The 27,495-nt window shown below is 43.2% G+C and overlaps 2 protein-coding genes across 5 annotated transcripts in view; one reads left to right on the top strand and one right to left on the bottom strand.

Annotated features, from left to right (window-relative positions):
- The window catches only part of nbeal1 (neurobeachin-like 1), a 48,102-nt gene extending 26,344 nt beyond the window's left edge, over positions 1-21,758 (top strand). For all 3 annotated transcript variants that reach the window (XM_049569782.1, XM_049569780.1, XM_049569781.1), the window contains 34 exons: positions 380-539; positions 843-945; positions 1,035-1,194; positions 2,972-3,130; positions 3,947-4,106; positions 4,758-4,846; positions 5,071-5,676; positions 6,522-6,697; positions 6,809-7,097; positions 7,210-7,518; positions 7,610-7,759; positions 7,851-8,008; positions 8,185-8,309; positions 11,111-11,237; positions 11,330-11,478; positions 11,569-11,702; positions 11,818-11,919; positions 12,076-12,171; positions 12,265-12,389; positions 12,519-12,659; positions 12,814-12,944; positions 13,425-13,534; positions 14,118-14,235; positions 14,481-14,578; positions 14,687-14,803; positions 14,897-14,986; positions 15,100-15,209; positions 15,357-15,529; positions 15,787-15,881; positions 16,183-16,299; positions 16,871-17,032; positions 17,131-17,279; positions 17,420-17,555; positions 18,599-21,758. In XM_049569782.1, the coding sequence (XP_049425739.1) occupies positions 380-539; positions 843-945; positions 1,035-1,194; positions 2,972-3,130; positions 3,947-4,106; positions 4,758-4,846; positions 5,071-5,676; positions 6,522-6,697; positions 6,809-7,097; positions 7,210-7,518; positions 7,610-7,759; positions 7,851-8,008; positions 8,185-8,309; positions 11,111-11,237; positions 11,330-11,478; positions 11,569-11,702; positions 11,818-11,919; positions 12,076-12,171; positions 12,265-12,389; positions 12,519-12,659; positions 12,814-12,944; positions 13,425-13,534; positions 14,118-14,235; positions 14,481-14,578; positions 14,687-14,803; positions 14,897-14,986; positions 15,100-15,209; positions 15,357-15,529; positions 15,787-15,881; positions 16,183-16,299; positions 16,871-17,032; positions 17,131-17,279; positions 17,420-17,555; positions 18,599-18,703 (5,229 nt within the window). In that variant the 3' untranslated portion in view covers positions 18,704-21,758. The remainder of the gene's footprint in view (positions 1-379; positions 540-842; positions 946-1,034; positions 1,195-2,971; positions 3,131-3,946; positions 4,107-4,757; positions 4,847-5,070; positions 5,677-6,521; positions 6,698-6,808; positions 7,098-7,209; positions 7,519-7,609; positions 7,760-7,850; positions 8,009-8,184; positions 8,310-11,110; positions 11,238-11,329; positions 11,479-11,568; positions 11,703-11,817; positions 11,920-12,075; positions 12,172-12,264; positions 12,390-12,518; positions 12,660-12,813; positions 12,945-13,424; positions 13,535-14,117; positions 14,236-14,480; positions 14,579-14,686; positions 14,804-14,896; positions 14,987-15,099; positions 15,210-15,356; positions 15,530-15,786; positions 15,882-16,182; positions 16,300-16,870; positions 17,033-17,130; positions 17,280-17,419; positions 17,556-18,598) is intronic.
- A 124-nt stretch (positions 21,759-21,882) lies between these two features.
- LOC125884685 (uncharacterized) lies at positions 21,883-27,290 on the bottom strand. 2 transcript variants are annotated; one of them, XM_049569784.1, is made up of 8 exons: positions 26,837-27,290; positions 26,352-26,652; positions 26,188-26,225; positions 25,014-25,232; positions 23,580-24,460; positions 23,271-23,408; positions 22,578-22,689; positions 21,883-22,103 (listed from the first exon to the last, which is right to left on the bottom strand). In XM_049569784.1, the coding sequence occupies exons 2-8, from the start codon at positions 26,414-26,416 to the stop codon at positions 22,030-22,032; spliced, it is 1,527 nt and encodes a 508-aa protein (XP_049425741.1). In that variant the 5' UTR covers positions 26,417-26,652; positions 26,837-27,290; the 3' UTR covers positions 21,883-22,029. The 2 variants fall into 2 exon arrangements, with proteins under 2 accessions (XP_049425741.1, XP_049425742.1); XM_049569785.1 differs by having other exon boundaries at positions 26,352-26,422; positions 27,054-27,073.
- Positions 27,291-27,495: the final 205 nt, after the last annotated feature.

The raw sequence follows: 27,495 nt of genomic DNA, 5'->3' as shown, positions 1-27,495 counted from the left end.
AAAATGAAAGACTCCACAGAGACGCAGATAAAATAAAATGTGCGGTAATAGTTGCTCCAGGCAAAGTAACCACACCCTGTGAATGATAAAAGTAAAATAAACCACTAATGGGTATCTCCTTATTCCAACATATTCCTTATCTTTGTTGCAGGGCCGGGTCATGGGTGTCAGGTTTGTTTTCCAACAAGCCTTATCATGGTTCATGGGGCTTTACATATGTGTTAATGTATATCGCTTTGTTTCTTAGAAGGACCCTTTAATATCTTGTGCCTTTTTTCCCCCTTTCTGTGATGGATCATTTTGCTGGTGTGCTGGTTAATATGTGTATAACTGAACGTAATGTAGTGAAATCCAATCTGTTGTTTTTGTATGTGTTTAGCTGCCAGCAGGTCATGTGGATGTCAGCGTGCTGGTTGCTATGCAGCTGCTGATAGAGCAGGTGACGTATGAGAAGAACCAGGCTCTGCTGCAGCAGCTTCACACACATCTGCTGTTCAACTTCAACATCTGGAACAAAGGAGACTTCCCGCTGCGCATAGGTTAGATCTGTGTTGGTGTGTGTGTGCACGTGTCTGAAAGCACAGAAGAAAGGAAATTACTGTACTCTCTAAAGATTTAGCTCCTTATTGTTTGATGAAGGACAGTGTGAGTGATGCCGTCTTTCAATTTCTGGATTACTACTTTATATTTTCCATCACATCTTCAATGTATCTAAGTCACAATTTATACATCTTCGTGGCTGTTGGATGTGATGCTGCTGCATTTTGTGTATGAAACAAAGAAAGAGTGTTTGCCTCTGTTACCAATTCTATCCTGTGCTTATTTGTTTTCCTCTGATGAAGGTCATATCCAGTACATGTCCACCGTCATCAAAGATAACAGGAAGCACTTCAGAAAAAAATATGGCGTCCAGTTCCTTTTGGACACCATACGCCTTTATTACGGGTGAGATTTCATTTCCCAAAGTTCATACTTGTCGAAAATATTTAGTCTCTTTGTCACAAAACATCATCCTTGTCTGCTCTGTACTGTAGGAAGAACAGTACTAAAGAGAGTGAGCTAACTGAGGACGACATTCGTACCATCCGGGCGTCTCTCTACGGTCTCGTCAAGTACTACATCAGCAAGGGCATGTCACAGGAGGAGATGCACAGCATTCTGGGATACATCGCTGCCATTGGAGATGAAGAGCAGGTGAGGGGGTCTCTCACTGAAAAGTGTAACAAAAGACAGAGCAATGCTGTATTGCTGTCAGTTTCTCCCAGTTAGGATTCCTCTAGTGTTCATCATTCTGGAGGTTTTTAGTAGGAGCTGAGTTATCCACGAGGTCTCTTCCTCTTCGAAGTAGACAAACCAGGTGATCAACACGGAATCAAGCACATTCAAAATCAAAGTTTCTCCAACGCTGTTTGGCTCATCGCTGAGGAGCTACTAGCCCAGCTTCTCCTAACGTGTGCTCACTTTTTTCTCTGATAACTTAAGATCCAGACCTTTCAATAGGGTTTTACTGTGAGACAGATTATCCGCACAGCTCTCATCTACTTCAAAACAAACAAACCTGAGGATTTAAACCATTAAAACATGTTTTAAATCAACATTTTTTCTATGATGTTTGGCACAGAAGGGGCTGGAGCTGAGATGCTGCTAATATTTGCTCAGCTTGGTTTTTCTGATAGCTTAAGAATCCAAATGTACCTTAAAACTGGATATAAAGTCATTTTATGACAGCTTTTAGCAGACAGCAACAACCCTGGCGCATGTGCAAAGGGGGTTTGATGGTGCTGACAGGCCAAACGTTTGAGACAATGCAAGAACACAACTCAAAATATATCGTGTTGGTCTTGTCGTTTGTGGACAATTTAATGCAGAAAAAAGTTACATGTCATATCTTTTTAAAAAATCTTAAATGATCATCATGATATGCATTGAAATAGTACTAAATCATGCCTGCGTATCCTGTTGTACTAAATCATACAGTAGCCTGATATGATTGTCGTATAATGTGAGTACAACATTTACTGTGCACAAAAGGTTAATTCATTTTTAGTTTGCAGGTAACCAGTCCAAAAAACAAAATACTTTGAGGTGTGTCAGTCCAACATCTAAGACATTTGGAGCAGGTTAAGTTTTTATTAGTGTATGCTTGCCAGATGACCCGTGAATTGTCAAACTGCCAACCACTCCCATTTGAGGGTTTTATTGTGAAGTAAGATGACCTTTCACTACAGGATTCTCTGTTTTCCTATGAGACTTGCTGCAGTGATGCCTGCTCAGGAAGCTGTCAGCTCGTTTCCCTCCTGGCAGCTGTTTTTATCAGCCTCTCTCGCTCTGCATTATTATTAAACCTCTCCCTCTCTTTAAGCAAAACCCACCAGTGGCTGTTAGCTGTAACAAACCACTTAATTTTTTGACTGTTTTCCTCTCTGACTGTAAATGCTCCGACACCAACTAGATGACGTTTTCACAGGACTCTGTATCTGTCACCTATTGTGAAATTCATTTCCTCCTCTTGTCACACCTCCTTCCCTCCTCTCGTCTTTTTTAGTGCCATCTTGTTTTTCATTTTGTCTGTCACTTTGCATATCCTCTTACACCGCAGGACTATATGTGGAAGCTTACATCACCCTCTATGAACATATGGTCAATATAATCGCATGATCCTCCTTCACTGCAAGACATCTGCCATCTATCTGATAGTATTTATCCATTCATCAGTCTTCAAATGCTACACTTAGTGAATTATGTTAAAACTATGAAATACTCACTCAATGAAAGCATCATCTTCGTCCAGATATAAAACTTGCAATACAAGCACTTCCAGATTTGGTTAAAGGCGCACCTCTGTGCTTGTTAATCTCAGAGTGATATGGCGTGCATGATAAGCTGTTTTTCTTTCTGTCTTTTAGCACTATGATTTCCATCAAAACTATGTAAAAGTAACTAAACTTAGTTGTGACTGTTTGTGTTGCAGTTGTGTGGGCTGCTGGAATTGTTAATCGGCCTCTTCCAGACCAGTCCAGCCAGGGACCAGCTCTTCCTGCTCCTCTTTGAGCCCGGGGCAGCTGACTCCTGCTACGCTCTCCTCCTTAACAACAAGCACTCGGATCGACTGAGAGAGCTCGTCTTCAAGGTGGGCTACAGCTACCTACACCTAGGACATACTCACTAAAGTTCTTTGACAGATTACAACGTCGTAAAAGGTCACGATTAGGTATTAGAGTCAGGGAATTTAAATAAACTCTTAGGGTTTATTGGTATTCATCATGATCAATCATGAATTTTACAAATGTTTAGCTTAAAGGAGCTGTATGAGATAATTTGAACATTAATGTAGCAGCAAATGATATGCTACGTAAAGGTGTATTGGAGTAATGGTGTCCTGAGCAGAGAATAAAGTCATGCTCCCTCTCTGTGTTCTTTGTGTGGTAGCTGGTCCAGCAAATTTTAGTGTACGTGAGTCACTCTTCACTGCACTCATACAGCAGTTACTGCTTATAATGCCACCCCAACCCACATCATTCAGTAGAACGTGAACCCTCTTATTACCCCCCACATTAACGCCATTAGCTCTGTCAGAACTGTAGCCATTGCTAGTACTGTTAACTGTTAGCTGCCGACTCAGACACCTCCATGTTGAGAGCCGTGTGCGGGCAATCCCAGCCCAGGCTCTAAATCATAGATACGCTCTGAATGTTGTATACAGCTCCTTTAACAGTCCTTCCTTAACTGTCTGACAGTGTTGAGTCAATTCAGGGTTGATGCATTTGTGTCACCTACGTGTAAAAGTGACTTTGGGGTAACTCACTCAGAACTACACAGAACATCCAACTGCAGACACTTGTTAACAAGCCTACTCAACAGAAATACACCACAATGTATAACGACAGTATTAGCCATTAAAACTGATGGAAGTGATTTGAAGAAAATGTTTGATTCTCCTGCACAGTTGTTCGAGCGCATGTTGCGCTGTGACCGCGTCTATGAGAAGAATAAGCAGCGCTTGAGGCTGAGAGAGGCAGGTTACGCCGGCCTGTCGCTGCTCTTCTCTGAGCTCAACATCACTCCCACACTGATCCGCTGTCTCCTCAACCAGGTCCTCCACACAGGTCAGCTTCTCTGAAGTGTCTTACACTGTACTGCGCTTTAACTGAGATTTAAAAGATTTCTGTCTATGTATACTGGCTTCAGTAGCTGCTGTCATTAAATACAGTGCTACTGGTCAGTCTTGCTTATCAGCAGTTAACTCCCCCGCTAACATAAATCTCCCCTTAAATTAAATGTATTCAGCCAAGGTTGAAGCTTTTAGTTAATTGCTCAGTGAGGAGGGGTGCTTCGATTTTTTTTTTCATCCCACCAGTGTATTCTCTGTGGCCCATTAAGGCCAGTGCCATTTAGCGTAATTCCTTGAATTAATAGAATCAATTTTATGAGTACTCATGGAGTGTTAAGCTAGTACTCCTTATTTGTTTTTCTTTTAGCAGAGTGTGGATTACCCTTCCTACTTCAGCTCCAGTCATATTCACATCACCACACACTGGAGTTGAAGGCTGAACAGCTTTGTAGAGAGGCTGAAAAAATGTCAGATCAGTGTTCTGTACAGATCAGTGGAGCTCAGGCTTTATGTCGAAGGTAGTAGACGGAATTTCTCCCGTCTGTCATTAGTAAAAAACGCAGACCATAGTGTTAGCACATGGAAGTGCCAATCAATACCATATACAGCTGCGCTAATGTAAAATTTGCATGTCTTACATCTACAGATTCTGTAGTGAACTACAAGGATCTGATGGCTCTGGTCCAGCTCACTCACCGGGCCGGACCCAGTGTACGTCTCCTCGTCTGCAAGAGGGTGAGGAAACACCTGCACTTAAACCTGCACACACTCACACTATTAATTATAGAGTATATTGAATAACTGCGGACACAGGAAATGACTGGATGTCCCGGCAATTGATCAATATGGTCAAATGTATTCTGCATTACTGTCTGTTTCCTCTCTTCTCCTTATGCCCTGTTTCCATTCATCCATTATTTCCTTACATCCCATTGAACTTTGTCCTTGTCTTTCTTCAGGTGTACCAGCTGCTACAATCCCAACAAGATGCTGCCGTCCAGATCTCAAGGCAGCAGTGTTGGCAGGACACTCTCATGCGACTCTACCTGCGGGGTGAAGGGTCCTTGCCACTGCGGGGCGCTGACACCATCAGCGCCTGCAGCCTGGACCTGAGCCGGCCCAGTGGCAGCAGCACCAACCGCCTAGAGCTTCCCCTGGAGAAGAGGACGCGAGCAGGCAGCACCAGCCGCCTGGACCGGCTGGAGGACGACCGGCTCAGCATAGGTGACACTCGGTCTGTGGACAGCCTAGAGAACGGCGACGTCATCTCGCTGCTGGACACGCCATCTTCCTGTGCCTCCACCGAGCCACAGCTACACGTCAAGCCCTGGGTGGTGGGAAAGTCGGGGGGCTTGACGCTGGATCTGTCCCACCTGCAGGCCTATGAGTGCGGGGAGAGCGGCAGCCAAACGCCTGGCAGCATGCCCAGCACACCGTCGCCACTGGAGAGCTCTAAGCCTTTCCCAGGGAGCGCCGGGGATCGAGATGCAACTTCCTCCCTGACTGAGGACAGCTTTCTCTTCAGTGACAACATCTCACTGGGGGAGTCCTTTAATAACGCTGAGGTGAGATGGCCGCTTTTGTGATGCTTTTTATCTTTAACAGAAAGGATGAGCTAGGGAGAGATTTTTGTTATTACATTGTTGTGTACAGCAGGCAGGCTTGTTTTGCACAGGCTAGAAAGCAGGGCTCAAGACTAACAACGTTCAAGTTTGCTGAACCCCTGCCCTCATTATTTCATATGAGAGTTTGTATTTCAAGGTTTCCTTATTGCAACTAATCAGCAAGAGCTTCTTACTCAGTGGGTGAGATGTCACTGCCACCTCAGGGAGCCCCACGCCGACTTTCATCCAGTGAGCTCTTTTCAGTCGTTTCAGTGTGTCACTTGAGGGTAGAGATGGAAGAGAGACGACCTGCCCCCCCCCCCCCCCATGGCAGGAGACTATGAGTTATAGAATTAAATATATCATTTTAAAACTTCTGGTCGAGGAATGTGACAAAGTATTTGACCTGCCTGGCAGAATAAATTTAGCCAGAATAAATGTAGTATCATCTACTCTGTAGACAGAGCAGTTTATGTCAAGAGACAGATTAGAGGGGATCATGCTGAAAGTCATAAACTGTCAAAAGGTTTTAAAAGGTATTAGAATACATTCAGTACAGATGTAAGGAATAGTGTATACACACACACACACACACACACACACACCCACACACACACACACAAAGTCCTAACTGCTGGTGACAGCGACCTTCATTTTCTTATTAATGTCCTTCTTTTTCTTCGCTGTATCCTGTTACTTACTGCTGTGCTTATACACCAGAGGGATCAATGATATTGTATTTAATCTAATCTATCCTCATGATAACCCTCATTTTTCTGCCTTTTTGGTGTGATGTCGCCCCCTAGCGGGCAGAGGAGGAGCTCTGCACCATGCTGCTGGAGATTGTGCTGTGCGTGATGTGGCGCGGCGTAGAAGGTTCGGATGATTCGGCGTGGCTAGAGCGTGGCCAGGTCTTCTCAGCTCTCACCAAACTGGGAACCGCCAATGAGCTGCTGCTTCCTGTCGACCAAATCAAACTCAGGTTGGACGCCTGTGCGACTGCTGACAGTGCTGAACATGACAGGAGCTTAAGTACATGTTGAATACTTGCTCACACTCCTCCTTTCTTTGTGCTCGTTCTTTCTCCTTAAAGTCTTATGGAACGAATGCTGGAGTGGGCGGTGAGCGATAATCGTGAGGCATCAGCTGCTACGTTGCCACAGCACACAGAGAACGCAGTGCGGTTGCTTCACATGGTACAAGACTTCCTGCAGGCTGAGGGCCTTGTCAATCCAGCACTGTGGACAGAGAAGGTGCTGGAGGAGACAGTGACGCTGATGGACAGCCTCATGGTGTGGTACTCGGCTGGCACTCAGTGGTTCCAACTGTCTCAAGTTGGACTGAGACTACTGCTGGGCTTCATGGCTCAGGAGGACCCTGATGTGAGATATTTATCTCATTTCTGTCATGTTTATACCATCACATGTATTTTTCCTGGCTATTTTTCACAAAGCAAGCCCATGCATGCACAATAATAAATGACCTCTGCCCCAGGTGTGCGCCATGGCCACTGCCAAGCTCAACGGCATCCTGCAGACTAAAGAGGTGTCCAGCCAGGACGAGGCCTGCTACCTGCTCGGTAAGGTGGAGTGCATCCTGAGGCGCTCCATTCAGGAGCAAACGGAGGAGACGTACTCCTTCCTGGTTCCTCTGTTGCGAACGCTGCTCTCCAAAGTCCACCGCCTCCTCTACATGGAGCTGCACCTCCCCCAGCTCCCCGACACCAACGGCAGCCCGTCCTTCTTTGAAGACTTCCAGCTGTACTGCAACTCACCCGAGTGGCGCGTCTACCTCGACAAATATGTATGAGATTTACAGATGTAGTTTTGGATTATATTGGATATAAATTCACAGGAAAATGTTATGGAAATGTTTTACTTCTGTTTGTCTCCAGATTATCCCGTACATGAAGCAGTATGAAATTGAAACATTCAGCCAGGGCCATGAGACCATGGCTCTGTACTGGAAGGAGTGCTATGAGGCTTTCATGGTCAGCCTGCATAAGAGAGAGAGGGAGAGGGGTGAGAGCAAGATCCGCTTCCAGGTTAGTTGGATCATCAAAAAATGATTAATAACTGAAGCCACTTTGGTCCAAAGCTTGTCTCCCATAAACTCTCACTCTTCACTCCCCTCAGGAGCAATTTGTGGAGCCTTTCTCACGACGAGGTCGCCAGGAGAACCTCCGCTACAACAGCATGTTGAAGCAGCAGCACAGCCAGAATAGTGCTACGCTCAGGCAGTGGAAGGCAGCACGCCGGGGTCTGGTGTGCGAAAGAGGGCCCTGGGCTGACAGGTACTGACATTCACTGTTCTGCTTCTTGTCTTTTTCCAATGTATACTATCTACTGTAGTAAAATATATCAACATCTCAGTCTGTCGGCTGGAGCTTCATGTGAACTTCAGGATAAGAGATGTGCAGGTAATGTCTTTGGGCATATTTAAAGTGTGTTTTGTAACTACTTTTAACAGACAGCAGGATGAGATGCACTGGAGGGTGTCCAGTGCTGAGAACTTCTCCCGCATGAGACTGAAGCTGGTCCGTAATTACAACTTTGACCCACACCGAGAGGCCAGTGCTCTGAGAGACAACCTGGGTAAGACGTCACTCCCTCTCTATACTTGGAATGGAGTAAATTTAGCTGCACATGGAAATTTTGCACGTTGGTGGCTCTACTTGGCAGCAAAAACTACCTGCTAAGTAGACATATATAGTGAATGGATGAGGGATGAGTGTGTGTGTACAGTATGTCATGAGTACACTCATCCAGCCTACCCTTGATAAACAGATTAAAAGGACTGACCTTGAAAATCCTCCTTAAGCTGAATTCGTGTCCTTCCCCTCCATCTCCTCGATGAGGAGGATGATCCACTCTGCTTGGTATTTTTTCCTTATTAAGTTGTGTGCAAGAGGGAGCATGTTGTCGAGTCAGGACTTGAGGAGACTTTTATGTATTATTTTATTTCTCATAATTGTTTTTCTTTGAGTGACTACAATGCATTTCATATTTCAAATGTGACATAATCAGTGTTGGGGAAGTTACTTTTAAAAAGTAGTGTTGCTCGTTACTCGTTACTTCTTAAAAAAAGTAATCCCTTACTTTACTTAGTTACCCTCTGTGAAAAGTAACTTTTTACGTTACTCGTTACTTTTATGGTGCTTGACTTTGGGTAGAACCCCATCTCATTTCCTAAATGTGAAAAAATCCGAGTTTCCCACTGGTATTTACCACTTTGGTGATAAAATAAAGATTAAAGAGTGAGAGTTAATTTGTGTTAACTAGGCTACATGAATTTGTTACATGACAGATTACTACTACTAATAGCCTATTAGCCAGACCTGCTGCATCACTGAATGAGGAAAATATTAATATTCACAGACACTATCTTTGAACAAATAGTGTCATATTCATGAATAAATCATTTTCTGTTCTGTTATTACATGTGTAACTGTGAGACTGTGTTTGTGTAACAGACTCATACTTTGCAGTAAGCTACAGACTTGCACAAATAAATTAATTCATTTTCTCTTCTGGTATGGTACAGTAGGTACTTTATTAACCCCTCGGGGGGAAATTTCAATGTCACAGCAGCAATTTAAAATACACAAAATAGGAGCTGCTGCAACAGGCTGCCGTTCACACAGCGCCAGGAAGGTAGGCAGGTTATGATTGTTCTGTTTTCTGTTAACACAGTGCTGCATTTTATTGATGTTTTGGGGGTCGTTTTGATTTCCTTTGAGGTTCCAGGGTCGTATGTTGCCCATGTCTGAGGTCTGACTAGCGAGGTTAACGTTACATTAAACAACACTTACCCAGCCATACAAGTGCAGTTCGCTGTCAGTATATAGTTGGTTGACTTGTTCAGAATCGCCCAGGTCTTGTACATTAGTTAGCGTTACTGTTATGTGTCCTTGTCGCTGGCTCGGCAGTACTTCGGTCCGTAGAGCACAAAAACCATCAGATAAATCCCGGTATTCAATATCTTGGACATGACCGCAAAGTACAAAATTATACACATCAAGGGATTTATATGCTTTGAGTTTTTCATCCATATAAACGCTGGGTTTCTCCACAAGATATAAACAAATGTCCGGCCACTGTAGCTTAGGCCATTTCGTTGGGTCGGTGACCCACTGACCCGACATTAAGTACGGGTCAGGAAACCTCACTCCGTTGCTAATTGTTAGCTTATTACAATAAGCTAACCTGTCTTCGGTTGGCAAACCGTTAAAATAATCCGAGGAGGCGTGTGTATCTTCCATATTCCTCATACGATTCTTCATTTTGGCGCTCCTGTCTGTACTGTTGACATGGCAACTGTCACAGTTCCTGCCTAGTGCACATCTGAGGCAGACAGGCGGTGTCACTGTCAAATCTGTCCCCGGGAAAAGTAACGTTGTGCTCAACTGACAAAGTAACTACGTTCCGTTACCATATTTTCAGTAGTAACGCATTACACTACTTTTTACCCAATAAAAGTAGTTACGTTACTGTAACGCGTTACACACAACACTGGACATAATCATTGTTTCTTAAGGAAATCAAATTTCATGATTTGACACTGTTTGAATTACTGACTCACAAGTACCATACAGTCACATACAGTTGTCATCACAGGAGATATTGCACCTCGGGAGCGAGATAAAGATGCTACAAAGGGTTCCCTAGAATTTTATGGGTGCTGGGTGACTTTGTCTCACTCAATCTACAGAACTTCATAAATTGAGCTCCATATCTTATTATATTGTTTCTCTTTGCTGCTGTTCTCTGACATTGTCCTTACTCAAGTTATATTTCATTAATAATTTCCATTTAGAAGTTTTTGGAGTTAAGGAGTTTTGCAATTTCAGTATCTAATAAAACTCAAAACAAAAAAGAATTTACCATCCTGTTGGGTAACTTATTTCTCAACATTTTGAAAGAGACACATTGCCGTTCATCGGTGCAAAACTACTTTACAGTTGCAACTTCTTGAAATCCATCTTTCAATATTCTTCCGAGTCTTTCAAAATTGTTGACAAAACAAAAAGCATGTATGAGGGAGTCAGTGTCACAGTGCCACATTTTAAACATTTATCTGAAGCGCTGTTGTCAGACTGATGAATTTTGTCTTTAGTATAGCATGTTCTAGCATGTTCCCAATTTTTCAATTACATTTATTTTGTGAATGAGCAAGTTTAAAACTATAAATCTTCTGTTTATGGAACGAAATTGAGCTGGGGGAGAAAATGTGAGGTGTAATGTTCCTGTCACGTAAGTTTCTGTTGTTTGTCAGCCTTTGAAAAGTATCCTGAGCAGTTAATTTCCTGCACTGCCATGTTATATTAACCACCGCACCATCTCCGGATGCCTCGTCTCAGTGTTAAATCCTCTCCTGTCTCTTTTGCTTTTCTCAGGTGTCCATCAGCAGCGCATAAACCCAGAGTCTCTGCTGCTGGAGGCTGTGAAGCAGGTCAAAGTCAGCGACCTGGAAGACGACATCCTGGAGCTGCCGGAGGATGACCCCGCTGCTGCCAACAACCAGTCAGTCACTAAGTACAACAACCACAAAACAACCGTGTTTACGTAAACGAAACCAAGTCAATAATGACAACCTTCCATTCTCTGTGCTGCAGAGTTGAAGCAGAGGAGGCGGGCCAGAAGGAGAAGCTGGTGCTGTGGGAGGACTGTGAGCTGGTGACGGTGGTGGACGTGGTGCCAGGGCGCCTAGAACTCACCACTCAGCACATCTACTTCTACGACAGCAGCCAGGAGAAAGAGGAAGGTGAGGAGACAGTAAGACAGGTGGATGGAACATATGGTAAAAACATCACTAAGCCTTTACTCACTGTTACTGTCTACTTATTTCCTGAAGGAGTGGGCCACGACTTCAAATGGCCCCTGTCTCAGATCCGAGAGGTCCACCTGCGGCGTTATAACCTGCGTCGCTCAGCTCTGGAGATTTTCCTCATCGACCAGACCAATTACTTCCTCAACTTCAAAAAAGAGGTGAATCACAAATTTAACTTCTGAATTAGGTTTGAGTCTGTGATCACAGACCAATATTTGATCCTTTCTTGCCTTTTAAAGACTTTGTCATAAGACTGAGTTTTCTTATCAACAGGTGAGGAACAAGGTCTACAGCCGCATGTTACTGCTACGATCCCTTAGTCTTTATGGAACCCGCTCACCGCAGGAGCTCCTCAAAGCCTCTGGACTTACACAGGTCAGAAAACAATGATGCAGAGCTTTCAAGTACAACTGTGATACTGTGATCCCATCCAAGCCCAGTTATCAAGCAGTTTACAGATGTTTCATGTCTTAACGATGTTTTCATGTGTTAACCTGAGAAAATTAACAATCAAACTTGGCTTTGGCACAGAAATGGGTGAACCGGGAAATTTCCAACTTTGACTACTTGATGCAGCTCAACACGATCGCAGGCAGAACGTACAACAACCTGGCTCAGTATCCTGTGGTACGTTCCTCACTGAACACATTACTGTACAAGTGCGGTGACTGGGTGAATGGTAATATTCGAGCTAACTTGATGTGTGTGTGTGTGTGTCAGTTTCCCTGGATTCTTGCCGACTACACTTCAGAAGAGCTGGACCTGTCTGATCCTCGGGTGTTCAGGGACCTATCGAAGCCGGTGGCAGTGCTTAATGAACGCAATGCCAAGACAGTTAGAGAGAAGTATGTTTCATCAGTCCATACATCAGATATTCTCCTCATTAAATGATCATTAAAGCAGTTAGAGGAAGGTACATTGCTGAAAAGTGCAATCCATTTGGCTCACGTTGACTTTTTAACCGTGTCCATAAGGTATGAAAGTTTCGAGGACCCGACAGGCACCATCGACAGGTTCCATTATGGCACCCACTACTCAAACGCTGCTGGAGTGATGCACTACTTGATCAGAGTGGAGCCCTTCACCTCTCTGCACATCCAACTGCAAAGTGGACGGTGAGGAGTCAAAGCAGTCATCATACTATTCCATTTATCTACACAGATGATCGTGATTGTAATTATAGCGCCCACTGGAGGATGTTTTAAGCGTGTGTATACCAGCAGATAGCTGCTGTTTATAGCGTTTTTGCACTGTCCTGCATTGGCTCAGGTTCGACTGTGCCGATCGCCAGTTCCACTCTATCCCCGCAACGTGGCAGACCCTCATGGACAACCCAAACGATGTCAAGGAGCTCATCCCTGAGTTCTTCTACTTCCCAGAATTTCTTGAGAACCAGAATGGTAGGGTTTGAGTTGTTTTTTTGTTTTTTTTTCAAATGCTTTTAAATATTGTACACAAAACGATCGACTACTGTCAATAAAGTTATGATGGCAGGATATATTTCCTTAAGGCAAAGAAATAATATTTTACCTGAGTTTTAATGTGTAGTTGTGATGTGTTGAAAAAATACATAAAGAATGAGAAAATATGTATCAGAGGAGATTCTGACTTTGCAGATGATCACTATTACAAGACTCAGATTGGTGTAGTGATTTAGTACATAGTGGATAGATTCCAAGACATAATGCCTCAGTTTGCTTCCTCCTGTTATTTCCTTGATTAAACATTTTTGGAGAGAAGATACTGAATGTCTCTTTTAGTATGGTCATAAATATGTTTTGTATTAATTCTCTGATCCCTTTGTTCTTGCACCGTTTTTCCTGTCTACATCTTTCTTTCCTCTTTCTGTTGCTTCGTCTTTTGTTCCTGCTGTCGTATAGGTTTTGATTTGGGTCGCCTGCAGATCTCTAAGGAAAGAGTTAACGATGTTATTCTGCCCAAATGGGCCAAATCCCCTGAAGACTTCATCTACAAGCACCGCAAAGCCCTGGTGAGATGCAGTTTTAGTGCAACTTTGCATCATATGGGAAGGTCACTGTCGTTTTGATGAGTCAAAACCGCATTGTATTTCTATCGATGGTCCATGTCTTCTTCCATTTTTATTAATAGAAGGTGTTGTATGTGTTTTATGTTGTCTGTCGTTTACATGACTGTATTGGCAATATCTACTCTGAAATAGGAGCAAAGACACAACAAAAAAGAACTACAAAAAATTTCTCTGGTCCAAACACGCATATTGTCAGTAGATATTACACAAGAAGGAAAAATGGTTAATATTGAATGAATGATAACTATAATTAAAACCTTACTCTAACCTCTACAGCAGTGCAGAGTGTCCAGCATTTGGTCTTTGACTGTGAGGAACGAACACCAGAGCTGATATTTTACCTTTCATATGTCAGATATTTGATGATAAATGCGAATATTCTGTCCACACAGCCAAACACCAACTGAATGATCATATATTGTGTGTATTATTCCTTTTGTGGGATTTTAAGGAGTAGTTTTGTGCCTGTAGTGGCTACATATCTGTTAATTGTTAATGACCACAGTGTACATGTGTTCTGTGACAGGAGTCGGAGTACGTATCGGCTCACCTTCACGAGTGGATCGATCTGATCTTTGGTTACAAGCAGAAGGGCCCTGCAGCAGTGGAGGCCCTCAACGTCTTCTACTACTGCACATATGAGGGTAAAGCAAACAGCTGTCACGCTGTCACGTCACATCATGGTTTTATTCTTTGTTTTGTAACTGTATTTTAACTGCAGTAACTGCAATTCTAAAATGCAAAATGATCACTTTTACTTTAAGTGTACCCACTGTTACAAAGGCTGTTTGTTGAGACATTTAAATGAAAGCAGTTTGCCACAATGATGTCCAGACCTCTGCCCCTTGTGAATTGTCCATGCAGTGGTTTGATTGGTTTGGTGTTGCAGGGGCGGTGGACCTGGACGCCATCACTGATGAAAAAGAGCGGAAGGCCTTGGAGGGCATGATCAGCAACTTTGGACAGACACCGTGCCAGTTACTCAAGGTACAGATACGCACCAGAGGCACAAAACCTATTACGACTCAAGCCAATGAGAATCTGTGTCTGTGTTGATGAATTTAGACTTCTGTGTATGTGTGTGTGACGGTGTAGGAGCCCCATCCAGTGCGCCTGTCTCAGGAGGAAGTGGATAAGAGGAAGGCTCAGCTGGACTCGTGTCCTCTCAACATGTTTGAACACCTCAGCGACCTTAAGTCTTTCTTTGTTGAGGTACTGCTCAGTGTTTTTAGGTTTTTATTAAAATGTATTTTACTATGTATCCCCCTATAATAACTTTCAATTCTCTTCACCGTCACGTTGCAGGGCATCAGTGACAATGTGCCGCTGGTTAAGGCCGTGGTGCCCAAGAATCAGTCCCATTCTTTCATCACCCAGGGGAGCCCTGACACCATGGTGAGCCTCAATTGTTTCATACTATTTCTACTCCATTTATATAGTAAGCAAAGGAATGAATGAAGGCCAGGTGATAGACAGTGATGTCTTCTTGGTGTTTGCACTGTCTCTAGGTGACGGTTAGTCAGAACTGCCTCGTTGGAACCCATGGGTGGCTGCCTTACAACAAGAACATCTCCAACTACTTCACCTTCATTAAGGACCCCACAGTGTCCAACACCAAGTGAGAACACACACACACAGCACACATGCAAATGCAGAACATTTACGGCAGAGAACCCCCCTGGAAACAATGTAAACCACCATGTTGTGTCCTGGAAAATCTTTCTAAGCTCTCGTTGTCGGTCTTCCTCTCACTGTCCTCACCCAGGACCCACCGTTTCCTCTCTGGACCCTTCGCCCCCGGGGTGGAAGTAACATCAGGGTTGTTTGTGGTCTCCCACGATGGCAAGTTGCTCTTCAGCGGGGGTCACTGGGACAACAGCCTGCGGGTCACCTCTCTGGTTAAGGGCAAGACTGTGGGACAACACATCCGACACATGGGTAAACACACACATTGATGTAGGTCGCCATTCAAAATAATTAGCTCCTCCTCATATTGGTGTAAGAAGTCGCCATAACAACACCAGATGGCTGCTAGATACAGTTTGTAAACTGGAAATAAGATTGACAGTACAAAGCTGCAGTAACCTGGTGTGTAATAACTGATATGAATTCACAGTTTGAGTTCAGCTTATGATGCAGTTTGTTCTTTGTGTATGTCCTGTTGTAATTCGTGGTTTTGTTCACCTTTCCTCTAGACATTGTTACCTGCTTATCAACAGACCACTGCGGCATCCACCTGATCTCCGGTTCCAGAGACACAACCTGCATGGTGTGGCAGGTTCTGCAGCAGGTTAGCACTCACTTATACACTATGACAGATATTGATTTACAAATAGAGTTTTAAAGTAATAGATCTAACGTCATAAAACATGCAGATACTAAAGATGTTCATGACTCTGGAAGCCTTGAATAATTACGTCCTCCTGTATTAATGTTCCCAAAATAAAGGGGTGTTTTGCATTTGTTTTTGGTTTTCTTTTTTTCACAGATTTTCAGGAAATTTGCGGAAAATTTTAGCTTAATTTGGACAGACACTTACTTAGCTATGGACTGTAACCAGCTCTGTTCTGTTTGTTTGCTTTGTCTTGCAGGGCGGAGCTCCCATAGGTCTCTGTCCCAAACCAGTTCAGGTGTTGTACGGACACACGGATGAGGTGGTCAGTGTCAGTATCAGCACAGAGTTGGACATGGCTGTGTCTGGATCACGGGTAAGATAACGCACCAGACTGAGTGTGCTTTTTTGTTCATCTCATCCTGCAAATGTATGTGAATTCATCTCGAGTGAATGATGCTGCCATGCTGGAGATCAAATCATGTGTGTCCTTGGAAAACTGTTCAAACATGGGATGAGTTAATGAGCTGATGTAATGTTTGGTGTTCAGTGGCTTTGAATACTTTTTTAATTTGGAAGTTTCAGCACTGCCAACAGTACAACACCAAATGCACTTTGTGATTTTGTGAAAATTAAAATGAAAGTTGAGACTTTTCAGCCAACTTTTACAGCTGACTGAAACTTTGTCATTATTAAAAGCAGGCTTTGCATTCAGGTTTGACGTTCTTTGATTAAAAACTGAATAAGTAAGCTGGGACTTTATTTATTTAATATTGTTTGATCCACAAAAAGTAGAGAACAACAGTGGAGTGCTGTCAGGAGGGAAACTGAACTATTTGTTATAACGTATAGGTATTAAAATATAGGTATTAATTTTACCATCATGAAACTGAAAATGAGTTTCACTCTGTTTGTGTTTATGTGTTCCTCCACTGGATGTGCACCAGGATGGGACAGTGATCATCCACACGGTGCGTCGGGGTCAGTATATGCGTTGCTTGCGACCGCCATGCGACAGCTCCCTGCCGCTCTCAATCCTCCACCTGGCCGTGTCCTGGGAGGGTCACCTGCTGGTCCACACCTGTCTCGAGGGCAAAGCAACGCTCAAGGTGGGCACACAGTTTTTTCACACTACATTCCCTACATGCTGGCTGGACTAGGGTTGCAGCTTTTCAGACACGGGTCTGTTATTATTTTCTCTTCCCAGGATAAAAACGCCATCCACCTTTACTCTATAAATGGGAAGCACCTCTGCAGTGAGCCTCTGAAGGAGCAGGTGACTGATATGTGTGTTTCGGGGGAGTATGTAGTCATCGGCAGCGAGCAGGGATACCTGTCCATCCGTGACCTCTACAGGTAAAACTCTAAACATCTTTCAACTTAATATCAGATTGAAAAACTTTTATTTTTCTTTTTATTAGATTAAACACCAAAAGAGTGGAACAGCAGCCTGCGTACATGTGGACATTGTAGAAATAACTGTTTCTCCTGCCCAGTCTGTCTCTGTGTGTGGAGCCCATGGCCATGAGGGTGCCGGTGCGTTGCGTCTCTGTCACCAAGGAGCAGAGCCACGTCCTTGTGGGCCTGGAGGACGGCAAGCTGATCATCGTCGGCGTGGGCAAGCCGGCGGAGGTAAAGAACTCGCTGAGGAACTACATCGCTCAGAGCCTGGAGGGATCGCCGCTCATGGCCTCCCCCCTGCTGGCCCCGCTTCGAGCTCGCTCACCAACCCGCCTGCTACACCAGCGCGACCAGCTGGTGTTCAGTCCCACCTCCAGCTCCCATAAACCCCAGAGGCTCTAGTCCCTTCCCACTGCTGTAGATCTGACACACACACAGATAAACCTCCTACACATATCACCTGTATTGCAACGCTTGGCCTCAGTGTCCTCTCAGACCTTTTAATCCACAGTCACCTCTCCTTCTCAGGGATGGTTGTCGCCCACAGTCAGCCATTTGGCTTCATTGCTCCCTAACAAAACCACCACACACATTTACATCCGAGCCACACAGGTGTAACACATTCCTTCAGCACACAGCTGAGCACACACAGCGGCCACTAGAACCACAACTGTGACATGAAAACAACTTTTTGTGCTTACCTCATTCTGGTTGTTCAAACTGTTTGGCATCTGTGCAATATTTGACTTGATTTGGCCATTGACCTGGGATAAACTCCATCCCCTGCTGTTTACCTGAAGTGTCATTACGTTATGTGTTTGAGTGTACTCTACGACTATAACAAATATGCTGTGAAACAAACTTAACACTAATTAACGCTTCTGCAAACTCAAGCCATATTAACAGTGTAGCCACAATCTAATAATGCAAACTAATAACCTTGCGCCAAGATAGACTTTGATGTTTTGATAGTGTAAATAGTGTGGTAGTGTAGATGTGGGAGGTTGATACAGGCAGTCCCCCTCTGAGTACTTTGATGTGAATCATCGCACCTTTCTGCTTTTCATCTTTTCTCACCAAAGTGAATCAAACTTTGATTTATTTCTTTAATGCTTCACAAGTCAATCAAGCTCCAATGAACTAATCAATCACTCATGAATCATATCCCTCCTCCTTTTCCCCCTCCCGTTTCCTTTGACTTCACGCTGTTTCTTTCCCTACTCTCCCCCTCTCCTCCATCCCACTTCCTCCTCCTCTTCCTCCACTCTTCTCAGATGCGTTCGGGCCAGATCACACGGAAGCTGTGGGGCTCCAGCAAGAGACTGACCCAGATCTCCTCGGGGGAGACGGTGTACAACACCCAGCACGACCACAACTGAACCCATCCCAGTCCCCCCGAGTCCTCAACCCTCCCCTCTGCGCACATCCCTCACTCCTGTCACCCAGTTCGCCTCCATACTTCAATCACCAGTTTGGTTCATTCTGTCTGAGGAACTCTCCTCAGTTCCTCCAGCACCTTTCCATAGTTTAATGGGTGGTGTTTTGGGGTGCTAGAGCATTGAGCATCAAAAAGTCTGCATGTCCATGTGTCCAGTTTTTATGTGTGTGTATTCCTGCTTTTGATTGAGCGTAAGGCGCTGGCGCTGTTGTTCAAATCCAGAAGTAGTGCCAGTCTTAGCACCACCTCACCACTACCTACCACTCCCAAACACCACAGCTCTTCATCCCTCAGCTAGTCATCATCATTTTTACATGATACCACACATTCAGCCTAATGTTTCTCCAGCAGAGGCGCTGTGTGCTCTCTGACCGGCTCTGCTTAAATTTGACAGGATCGATCCGCTAACTGCTCTCCTGTGTGTGTGTGTGTGTGTGTGTGTGTGTGTGTGTGTGTGTGTGTGTGTTTATATGTGCATGCGCAGTGTAATGCCATGCTCTCTGTCAAAATATAGTTTCAAGTGGCCTTGTTGCCCCCCTTAGTTTGCCTTCGGTGCAGACAGGCGGGCCTGTGCTCTGTAGGCTGAGACTTTTCATGGTTGCCTCAAAGCTGCCACACAGCAGCCTTATGCAGTAAGATGGTTCCATCACTCACATGACCAAACTCTCTGCCTTTCCTATGCGTTTTTATATATATGTGTGTGTGTGTGTGTGTGTGTGTGTGTGTGTGAGATTTTCATTTGTTTTCTGTTGTTGATTTCTTTGCTGTTATTGTTTTTATTTGAGTTGTTCTGTTCGTTCGTACAGATTTATGCATGTGCCCGCCAACTTGGCATCTGTCGGTATGCATGGCATTTTTGGTCCAGTTTGAGATTAGGTAGATGACATGGTGATGGAGAAGTCTTTTTTTTAACTTTTGGATATAGCTGACTTGTTTTGTTGTAGAAACATCTGTAGCATCCGTCTTTAAAGGAGCAGTTTGGATTTTTTGAAGTGTGCTTGTATGAGGTGTTTATACATAGTTGGTACAGTAGAAGTCAGACAGCACACCCTTAGTTTGGAGAAGTGCCCACACAGAAGCTAAGCATGTACTGCTGTGGACGGGGGCAGCAGCAAAATATATTTTAGCCAGCTTACAAAAGTCTTGCATAAGAAATGTATGCTATATTGTCAGATCCGACGGGAAAGCCCTGAGCAGCCTCAGTTTTCATCTATGTTCTCGTCAAAGCCACCAGACTCCATTGAGAGGAACAGTTATTCTAAAATACATTTTCTTGCTGCCCCCTTCCACAGCTGTACACTGCTTAGCATCTGTGTCAGACTCCAGCCTGCCTCTCTAAACTGGGGGCGTGTCTGATGTCTACAGTATGAAATACACTGACAGGTAAGTACCTCACACAAACCCACTTAAAGAAATCAGAACTATCCTTTTCATGTTGACATGTCATTTAAGATATAGTTTTGTAAAAGAAAATATTCTCATTTAACTCAAAACACTACATTCTCAAACACAAGAAGCTTCCATGTGAATTTATCACAGCAGTACAGTGACTTTAAAGTCATAAAACACTTCATCGAATGTTTTTAAGTTACTTGAATCCGTGTTTATTTATAAGTAAAAGTAGCAGTTGTTAAAATCACACTTTGTCTCGTGAATACAGACACCGGGATGGCATTTTTTTTAAACTGTTCTGACTGTTCAGACAGCTGCAAAAGAAGGAGAGAGAAGAAATCCTCAAGGGCTTTATGAGATGTCAGTGTTAACAGCAATACAGCTCCTTCATCGGGTGGCTGTCGATGCTTTCTTCCTGTTTTTCTGTCCTGTCTCGGTTGCTCTGCCAGCCCTCTATCTCTAGTCTTCCTATAGCTTAACTGTGACAGTTAATGTTTCTGAACTCCCTCCCTTTCCTTTAGCTCTCACCATTGCCTCGAAACTATCATCCTTTATTATTTTTACATCTCATTCTCCTTCCTGCTCATTGTGAAGTGACTGATTTCAGAGGAGTTTTTTTTATTTACGGGGCATCAAGAAGGTTGGCATGCCTTGTCTCGGTCGCTTGGAAGATGTGTTGTTCAAGTGTGTGAATGGGATTTCTTTACTCTGTAATATCCAAATCACAAAAAGCCACAGTATGAAGTTCCTGTGGATGAGACTGTGTGATTTATATTTTTGCACCATACCTGTGTGTGTGTGTGTGTGTGTCTGATTGAGTGTGTGTGTCTGAGGACATGCCAGTGATGCATGTTTTATTTTTTATAGCCAAATTCTGTTGATGCTGTGTCTCAGTTTCTGTGAGCCAAGGCAGCCTTTGATTGTTTTGGCTCATGGGTTCAGCATTGGACACAGGGTTGCTCTAGTGTTTTTGTCTCTTCTTTTTTCTTTTTTTTGTTTGGAACATGATTTTGTATTTAGTTTTTATTTAAATGTCACAGCGAGATGGTGTGCAAAGACCAATCTGTGTCCTTCTTTATGAGATTTCTGTGAAAGGTGCATAAAATGTTTTTCGTCTTTCGTTCATCCACATTCGTCATTCAGACAAAAGACCACTGTTTGAGTTGTTCCACGACTGCAACAAACGGAGTGCCTTTATCCCAGTGTGGTTTTAACATAGAGCTAGGTTTCTCTCATTACTGAAGCTTATCGTCCCCGACTTTAGCTTAAATCAAATGAAAGCAGCATTCCAGATGTTAAACCTCCACAGATTTCAACGGGAACCAAGAATATAGGACTTCAAAGCAAAATCAAAAAGTACTATTTTGTGTCTTAGCAACATTCTCTGTGACTGTCACCAAATGGATGTGTGTATATCTGTGATTATTTATGAATACAGTATATAATGTACAGCATGATTTTTATTTCAGCGTATTTGAAATGTACTTTTGCACTTTCCAGGTACTAAATTGTAACAAATTGTTTTAACTTGGCTCCCTAATCTGTATAAACTGCTTTGTATACACAAGTGAAAAATGATCATTAAAGTCTTGTCTAAATTTAAATGTATATCACCTGTGGTTTATTTTTACCTGTCAAAGGAGAAGAGTGACTGCATGGCAAAGGTAAAACTGTCTTATTTTTTTCCTTATCTCAGTTTTGTGCACAGGTATAAAACAGAAACACAGATGTAGTATGCTTAGTTTTATTCAAGGAGATTTAAGATAATGCAGACAATGGTAGCCAGAACTAATGGAGACAATATTGTCTGTGAGATTATTCAAGAGGAAACGAATCAGGAGAGGCTTCCTCTCATGTTGTGTTTCTATGTGGTTCTCATGCAGTGATCTGGTATGAGCAGATGGACGCTCTCTTCAGTTCACAGTCAGCGGCTGTCCACCAGCTCTCATCTGCAAAAAGGGTAGGGACAGAATTGTAAAAACACTCGCATAATGCAAAACACATTTCTAGGGTATTTTGTAAGACCATTTTGTAAAAATATGCCTGAGCTGAACATGTCTGGTGACTGGTATTTACAGTATTTCTGCAGTTTAAGTCATACTAAATGTTGTATAATTGCACTAAAGAGACAGAATGATATCTGTCTGAACAGCAGTAGTCAGGTTGCCCTTAGTGCCAAAGGGCAAAGATTCCTTCATACAAGTTAATATTTTATCTTATCAAACTTTCCTTGACGTGGCCAGACAGTTGTCTGAGCTTCTCTAATTTGTAACCTTTTAATTAATAGGGCACCTATAGGCGTCATTTTAAAGACAATAAATGTGCTATCTTTTTATTTAAAGAAACGTGTCTGCCTGATACAGATGTTTTCCAGAAAATATATACATAAATAATCAGTGTGTGTGTCTGTGGTGTGTTCTTACCTATCTTGAACATCTCCACACAAACAGGTTTTTCAGTGTGAATGTTGGGGTGACCTGGCATCCAATCGCTGTAACTCCACTCTGACCCATCTACCCATGAAGCCTGCTGGTTCTGAGGTGTGCAACACCAACACATACACATATATCAGAAAATATGCACATTTATGCACACATAAACAATTCTCTTCAAACTGAGAGTTAGCATATTAACATACTTAAAAAATACTCTGTTGAAAGTTTAAATCCCGTTTAGAAGTCTTATTTAAGTAAAAATACAGAAATAATATCAGCAAAATATGCTTTAAGTTTCAAAAGTAAAAGTACTCAAAGAGATTTGCCCTTGTTACTGACGTATATGAGTAAATGGCTAATACTGTTGCATCATTGCGTAAGAAGGTTTTTACATGTGTAGTTTGTGATTGTGGCCTTGTTTTGTGACTGCAAGGAAACAGAGGTTGCATTTCAAAATAAAAGTTTAAAGGTCAATGTTTTACTAACGTAAGAATAACACTATCTGTCCTGACGATAACATATCTGATGGCACTCTCCTTGGCCTCCATTTTGTGTAGCAGTGCAGGACCAGACTGTTGGCGTCACAGACAGTAAGCACATTCATAGAAATGGTGATGTGAGGTAGTTTTCCAGAACGTTATTCTAAATGTGAGTAGCTGACTGTTGACGAGATGAACTTGCCTCGACCGTCCCTCCCAGCCAGGTCAACACAGGGTTGCTCTCACCACCCTTGGTCACCAGGGAGACCAGGCGGGAATGCAGATCGCTGGTTGTTACAGATGCAAGCTCAGCATTTGGGGCGAGAGCTCTGCATAAGGCCTGGAGACATTGGACATAGAAAAGTGTGAGATTTAATTTGTAGAGCCACAAACACAGACTTTTATTGTGGCAAGGTCTTTGAGACAAAATAGTATGGGTGACATGAATTCACAACTGAAAAGTTATTATCTTCCTGTCTGTAATTGCAATATGAGATGTAATGTGTCTAACCTGTGCATCTTGGAAGGCCAGTGGTGTGGGGTTGAACTCGTAGCATTTTCCATTGATGACCTCCCCTTTACATGCCAGTGTCTTCATTTGGAGACCAGGTGTGGAGCGTTCTGTTCCCTGTCTAAAGCCCTCTGGGATTGTAATAAAAGGTTCAGTACCCTGTCTGAAACCATCTGGGATAGACCTGAAGGGTTCTGTTCCCTGTCTGAAACCATCTGGGATAGACCTGAAGGGTTCTGTTCCCTGTCTGAAACCATCTGGGATAGACCTCATAGGTTCAGTTCCCTGTCTGAAACCATCTGGGATAGACCTGAAGGGTTCTGTTCCCTGTCTGAAACCATCTGGGATAGACCTGATGGGTTCGGTTCCCTGTCTAAAACCATCTGGGATAGACCTCATGGGTTCAGTTCCCTGTCTGAAACCAGCAGGAACGAACCTCATGGGTTCAGTTCCCTGTCTGAAACCAGCCGGGATAGCCACAATAGGTTCAGCAACTAGCCTAAGGCCATCAGAGGCAGACATCACAGGTTCGGTTCCCTGTCTGAACCCATCTTGGATAGATATCATGGGTTCAGTTCCCTGTCTGAAACCATCTGGGACAAACCTCATGGGTTCACTTCCTTGTCTGAAACCATCTGGGACAAACCTCATGGGTTCGCTGCCCTGTCCGAAACCATCTGGAATAGACCCCATGGGTTCGGTTCCCTGTCTGAAACCATCTGGGATAGACCTCATGGGTTCTGTTCCCTGCCTGAAACCATCTGGGATAGACCTCATGGGTTCGGTTCCCTGCCTGAAACCATCTGGGAGATAAAGAGCAGAAGTATCCTCCACTCGGACCCAACCACCACCGTTTTTCTGGGCTGGAACATCAACAGGGACTAGAAGACAGAAGACCATAAGATTATACAAGCTTGTTTAAGTGTAGTGAGGTTCCGGTGAGTACATAAAAGAAGACAAGATGAAGGGTCTATGTCCATGCTAACAAGCTCATGATGACAATACTCGGATGTTTAGCAGGTTTACGATGTTCACTGCCTTAGTTTAGTGTGTTAGCACAAAACACCAGAGTTATTAGGACTCATTATTTTGGGAACATGAGTGTCATGACAAAATTTCTTCCAATCTGTCCAATCATTATTGAGATGTTTCAGTGTGGATCACAGTGGTTGAGCGACCAATCCCTTGAGCTATGAATCTAGTATGACCAAAGTATGTGGTTTTACGGATATCTCTGCCATGTCTTTGTAGTTTCTTGTGGGTGGTGGCTGAAAGTAGTGAAATGTAATTTGAATTTCCATAAAGTGGGACAATTTCACTCTCTGGCTTCCTCAGCCTCATCAGTCAGCCAGTGTCTTCTCTCCATCTCTCCAAATCCCTCTCCTAGTAAAAGTTTAAGTAATTAGTTCTTCATTGGTGTGATTGTATACTGACCCACTCTCCTGTCCATCTCACTGATGTATTCCCGCACCAGGCCGGTGTTGAGGTCAACAAGGAATCTCCTGGAGGGCTCAGTACCTTGTCGGAAGCTGTCAGGAACAGGTTCACCGATGTCAGACTGTTCAGTGCCCTGTCGAAAGCCATCAGGGAGTTGGTAGGTGGAAGATGTCTCCTGCAAACTTCTGGGGTCTCCAAGTGGGAGAGCCTGGAGGCCTGTGAGGGGTTTATTTTACAGTTAGTCATGAAAACCTAAATGAATGCGAGTCATCCTGCTTATTTATTCAGTGTCAAAGATTCTCACATACAGGCAGGAACCTGGCGATAACCTTGCTGATTAAACAACCACCCTTGTCAGTTGACAGATTAATGGCTGTTTGACCCTTTACATAAATGATTAACGATTGTGCCAGAATAATATGTAGGCTTTTCTTTAACAGTGTAATAAATCAATAATGGTCAAAGTCTAATTTCTTTACTGGCCAGTTGCTTTGATTTCATTGCTGTTTGCCACACTCAACAGTTTTAGTGCCAAGGCAACCGACCATGCTGCCAAAATAAACTATGACATGGAAATGGTCAAATATGGGATAGACCATAGATAGACGGTATAAATACTAATACTAAATCTCCTCGTCTATCCAAAGTCTCTAGTTAGCTATGGGAATGTTTAAATTCTCCAAATAAATCAAAGGTAATATGATACAAGGAAAGAAACTGAGGGTCAGAGTATAAAACATAATTTCATAGAGACTGTGAGAAAGATAGTTATACTATGTTTTATTGGATTATTCGAATTTTATGTTCTAAAAGAAAAGCTTATGTCAGGAGACGAAAAAACCAATGATAAAAACTAAATGTCTCTATTAGGTTTTTTTGTGATCACAGGAAAGATCTCATTAATGCATTATTAAACCCATTATGTCATGATATCAGAATTCTTTATTTTATTTTGAAAAATAGGATCATAATACACCTCCATGGCCATCTGTAATAACATCATTATCTTAAGTAAGAAATGTTTGTCACTATCAAGAAACAGGCATTTTATAATCATGATTAAAAGCATGGCATCGTCTGCAAATTAAATCATTCGGAAAATCATGACAAAAAGCTAGCACAGAAATGATCTTTCTAAATACAATCAGAGATGAAAGGAGTGAGAGCTTACCTGACAGTGCCAGGAACAGCAGCACTAACTTGAACATCCTGTAAACACAACAATAAACAGAGCAACTTTAAGCTGCTGCACGATTTGATCTTTAGCTGTATAAGCACCTGTAAACCTAGAGACTGTTGCAGCATAGAGACGGTGTCAGTTCATGTGTTGCTTACCTGAGACCGCAGTAATGAACACGCAGAAACAATAGGCCACCCGTTAATATATCACTCCCGGTCATAAACCCCTACATAATAACACTTTGAATGAGATTATTGATCAGTCTGCACCTCCCATAGTCTGATGATCACTGATATTAGATGCACTTTGCCCTTAGGTCTGGCCTGATAAAGGTTTGAACACCATGCAGCTAATTTTCCTTGACATCATAGTATACTGCACACATCCTGTTTTCCAGGTTTTGTCAATACGTCGAAGGTGAATGGCACTTGGTTTAGAGGGTAGCCTAATCAATATCTGTGAATGTGGACAGAGAGAGATCACAGCAGGTGAACAAATAGTAAATGTGACGGTGGAGGGGATTCATGTTTTGATGTTATTGCTGGACCTTGTTGGTACTGTTGACATAAACACAAGGTCGGAGGGAGGAATTCAAGGTCCCTGTTTTCAAAACACTATATTGTGATACTGGAATGTTTACATTTCCTATCCAGAGCTATCACCACATATCAGCAATGTTAGAGTCTAAAGATACAGTTGGGATCTTCATGAAAGAGGTGATGAATTACATCTCTGGCTCCACCTGCTGTGTATGCAGCAACACACAGAAGCTATTCAACCCTTAGTGTCATGAGGACTTATAACAAGCTGTGGAGGATTTAACAAAAGTCCAAAGGGGCGTGTGGAATTTGATTTACTTTATTTTTTTCTATCTTGGCAGGAGAGAAGGGTGTGGAGGCGCAGATGTGGAACGCTTTGACCTTTGTTAGGCAACACTTCAGTGTGTGGGGTTGTTCATACTCGTCTGCACAGCGGGGCGGTGAACGCTCCCATAGCGAAAACTGCTGTAACTGCTCTAACTCCGCTCTGCCGGCTGACGCTGTAATTCAAAACGAGCAATAAAACTCACGCACACCCTGATTGGTAGACTTTAAGCAATCACATGGACATGCACGGAGCATTTTCTGTCAGCGGCGTCAAGCCGGCGATGATTAATCCGCACCCAGCAGGAAGACTGTCGGTTTAGCTTTCAAAATAAAAGTAATGTCTGCAAAAAAAAATTTGGATAACTATCTCTAGTCGCCTTACTAAGTATGAACCTAAAGGGATAGTTAAGACTTTTTAAGTGGGATTGAAGGA

Source organism: Epinephelus fuscoguttatus, linkage group LG24 (assembly GCF_011397635.1).
Source record: "Epinephelus fuscoguttatus linkage group LG24, E.fuscoguttatus.final_Chr_v1".
NCBI lineage: Eukaryota > Metazoa > Chordata > Actinopteri > Perciformes > Serranidae > Epinephelus > Epinephelus fuscoguttatus.
Note: the sequence above shows the minus strand (reverse complement) of the source record. Positions and strands in the feature narration are given on the sequence as shown.

Excerpts from the sequence above, each read along its gene's own strand:
- LOC125884685 (XM_049569784.1), bottom strand. The coding sequence starts at position 26,416 with ATGACCGGGAGTGATATATTAACGGGTGGCCTATTGTTTCTGCGTGTT. Across the intron at positions 25,233-26,187 it reads GCTGTTCCTGGCACTGTCAG|GCCTCCAGGCTCTCCCACTT; the intron begins GTAAGCTCTCAC and ends AACCCCTCACAG. Across the intron at positions 22,104-22,577 it reads TGTGGAGATGTTCAAGATAG|ATGAGAGCTGGTGGACAGCC; the intron begins GTAAGAACACAC and ends CCCTTTTTGCAG.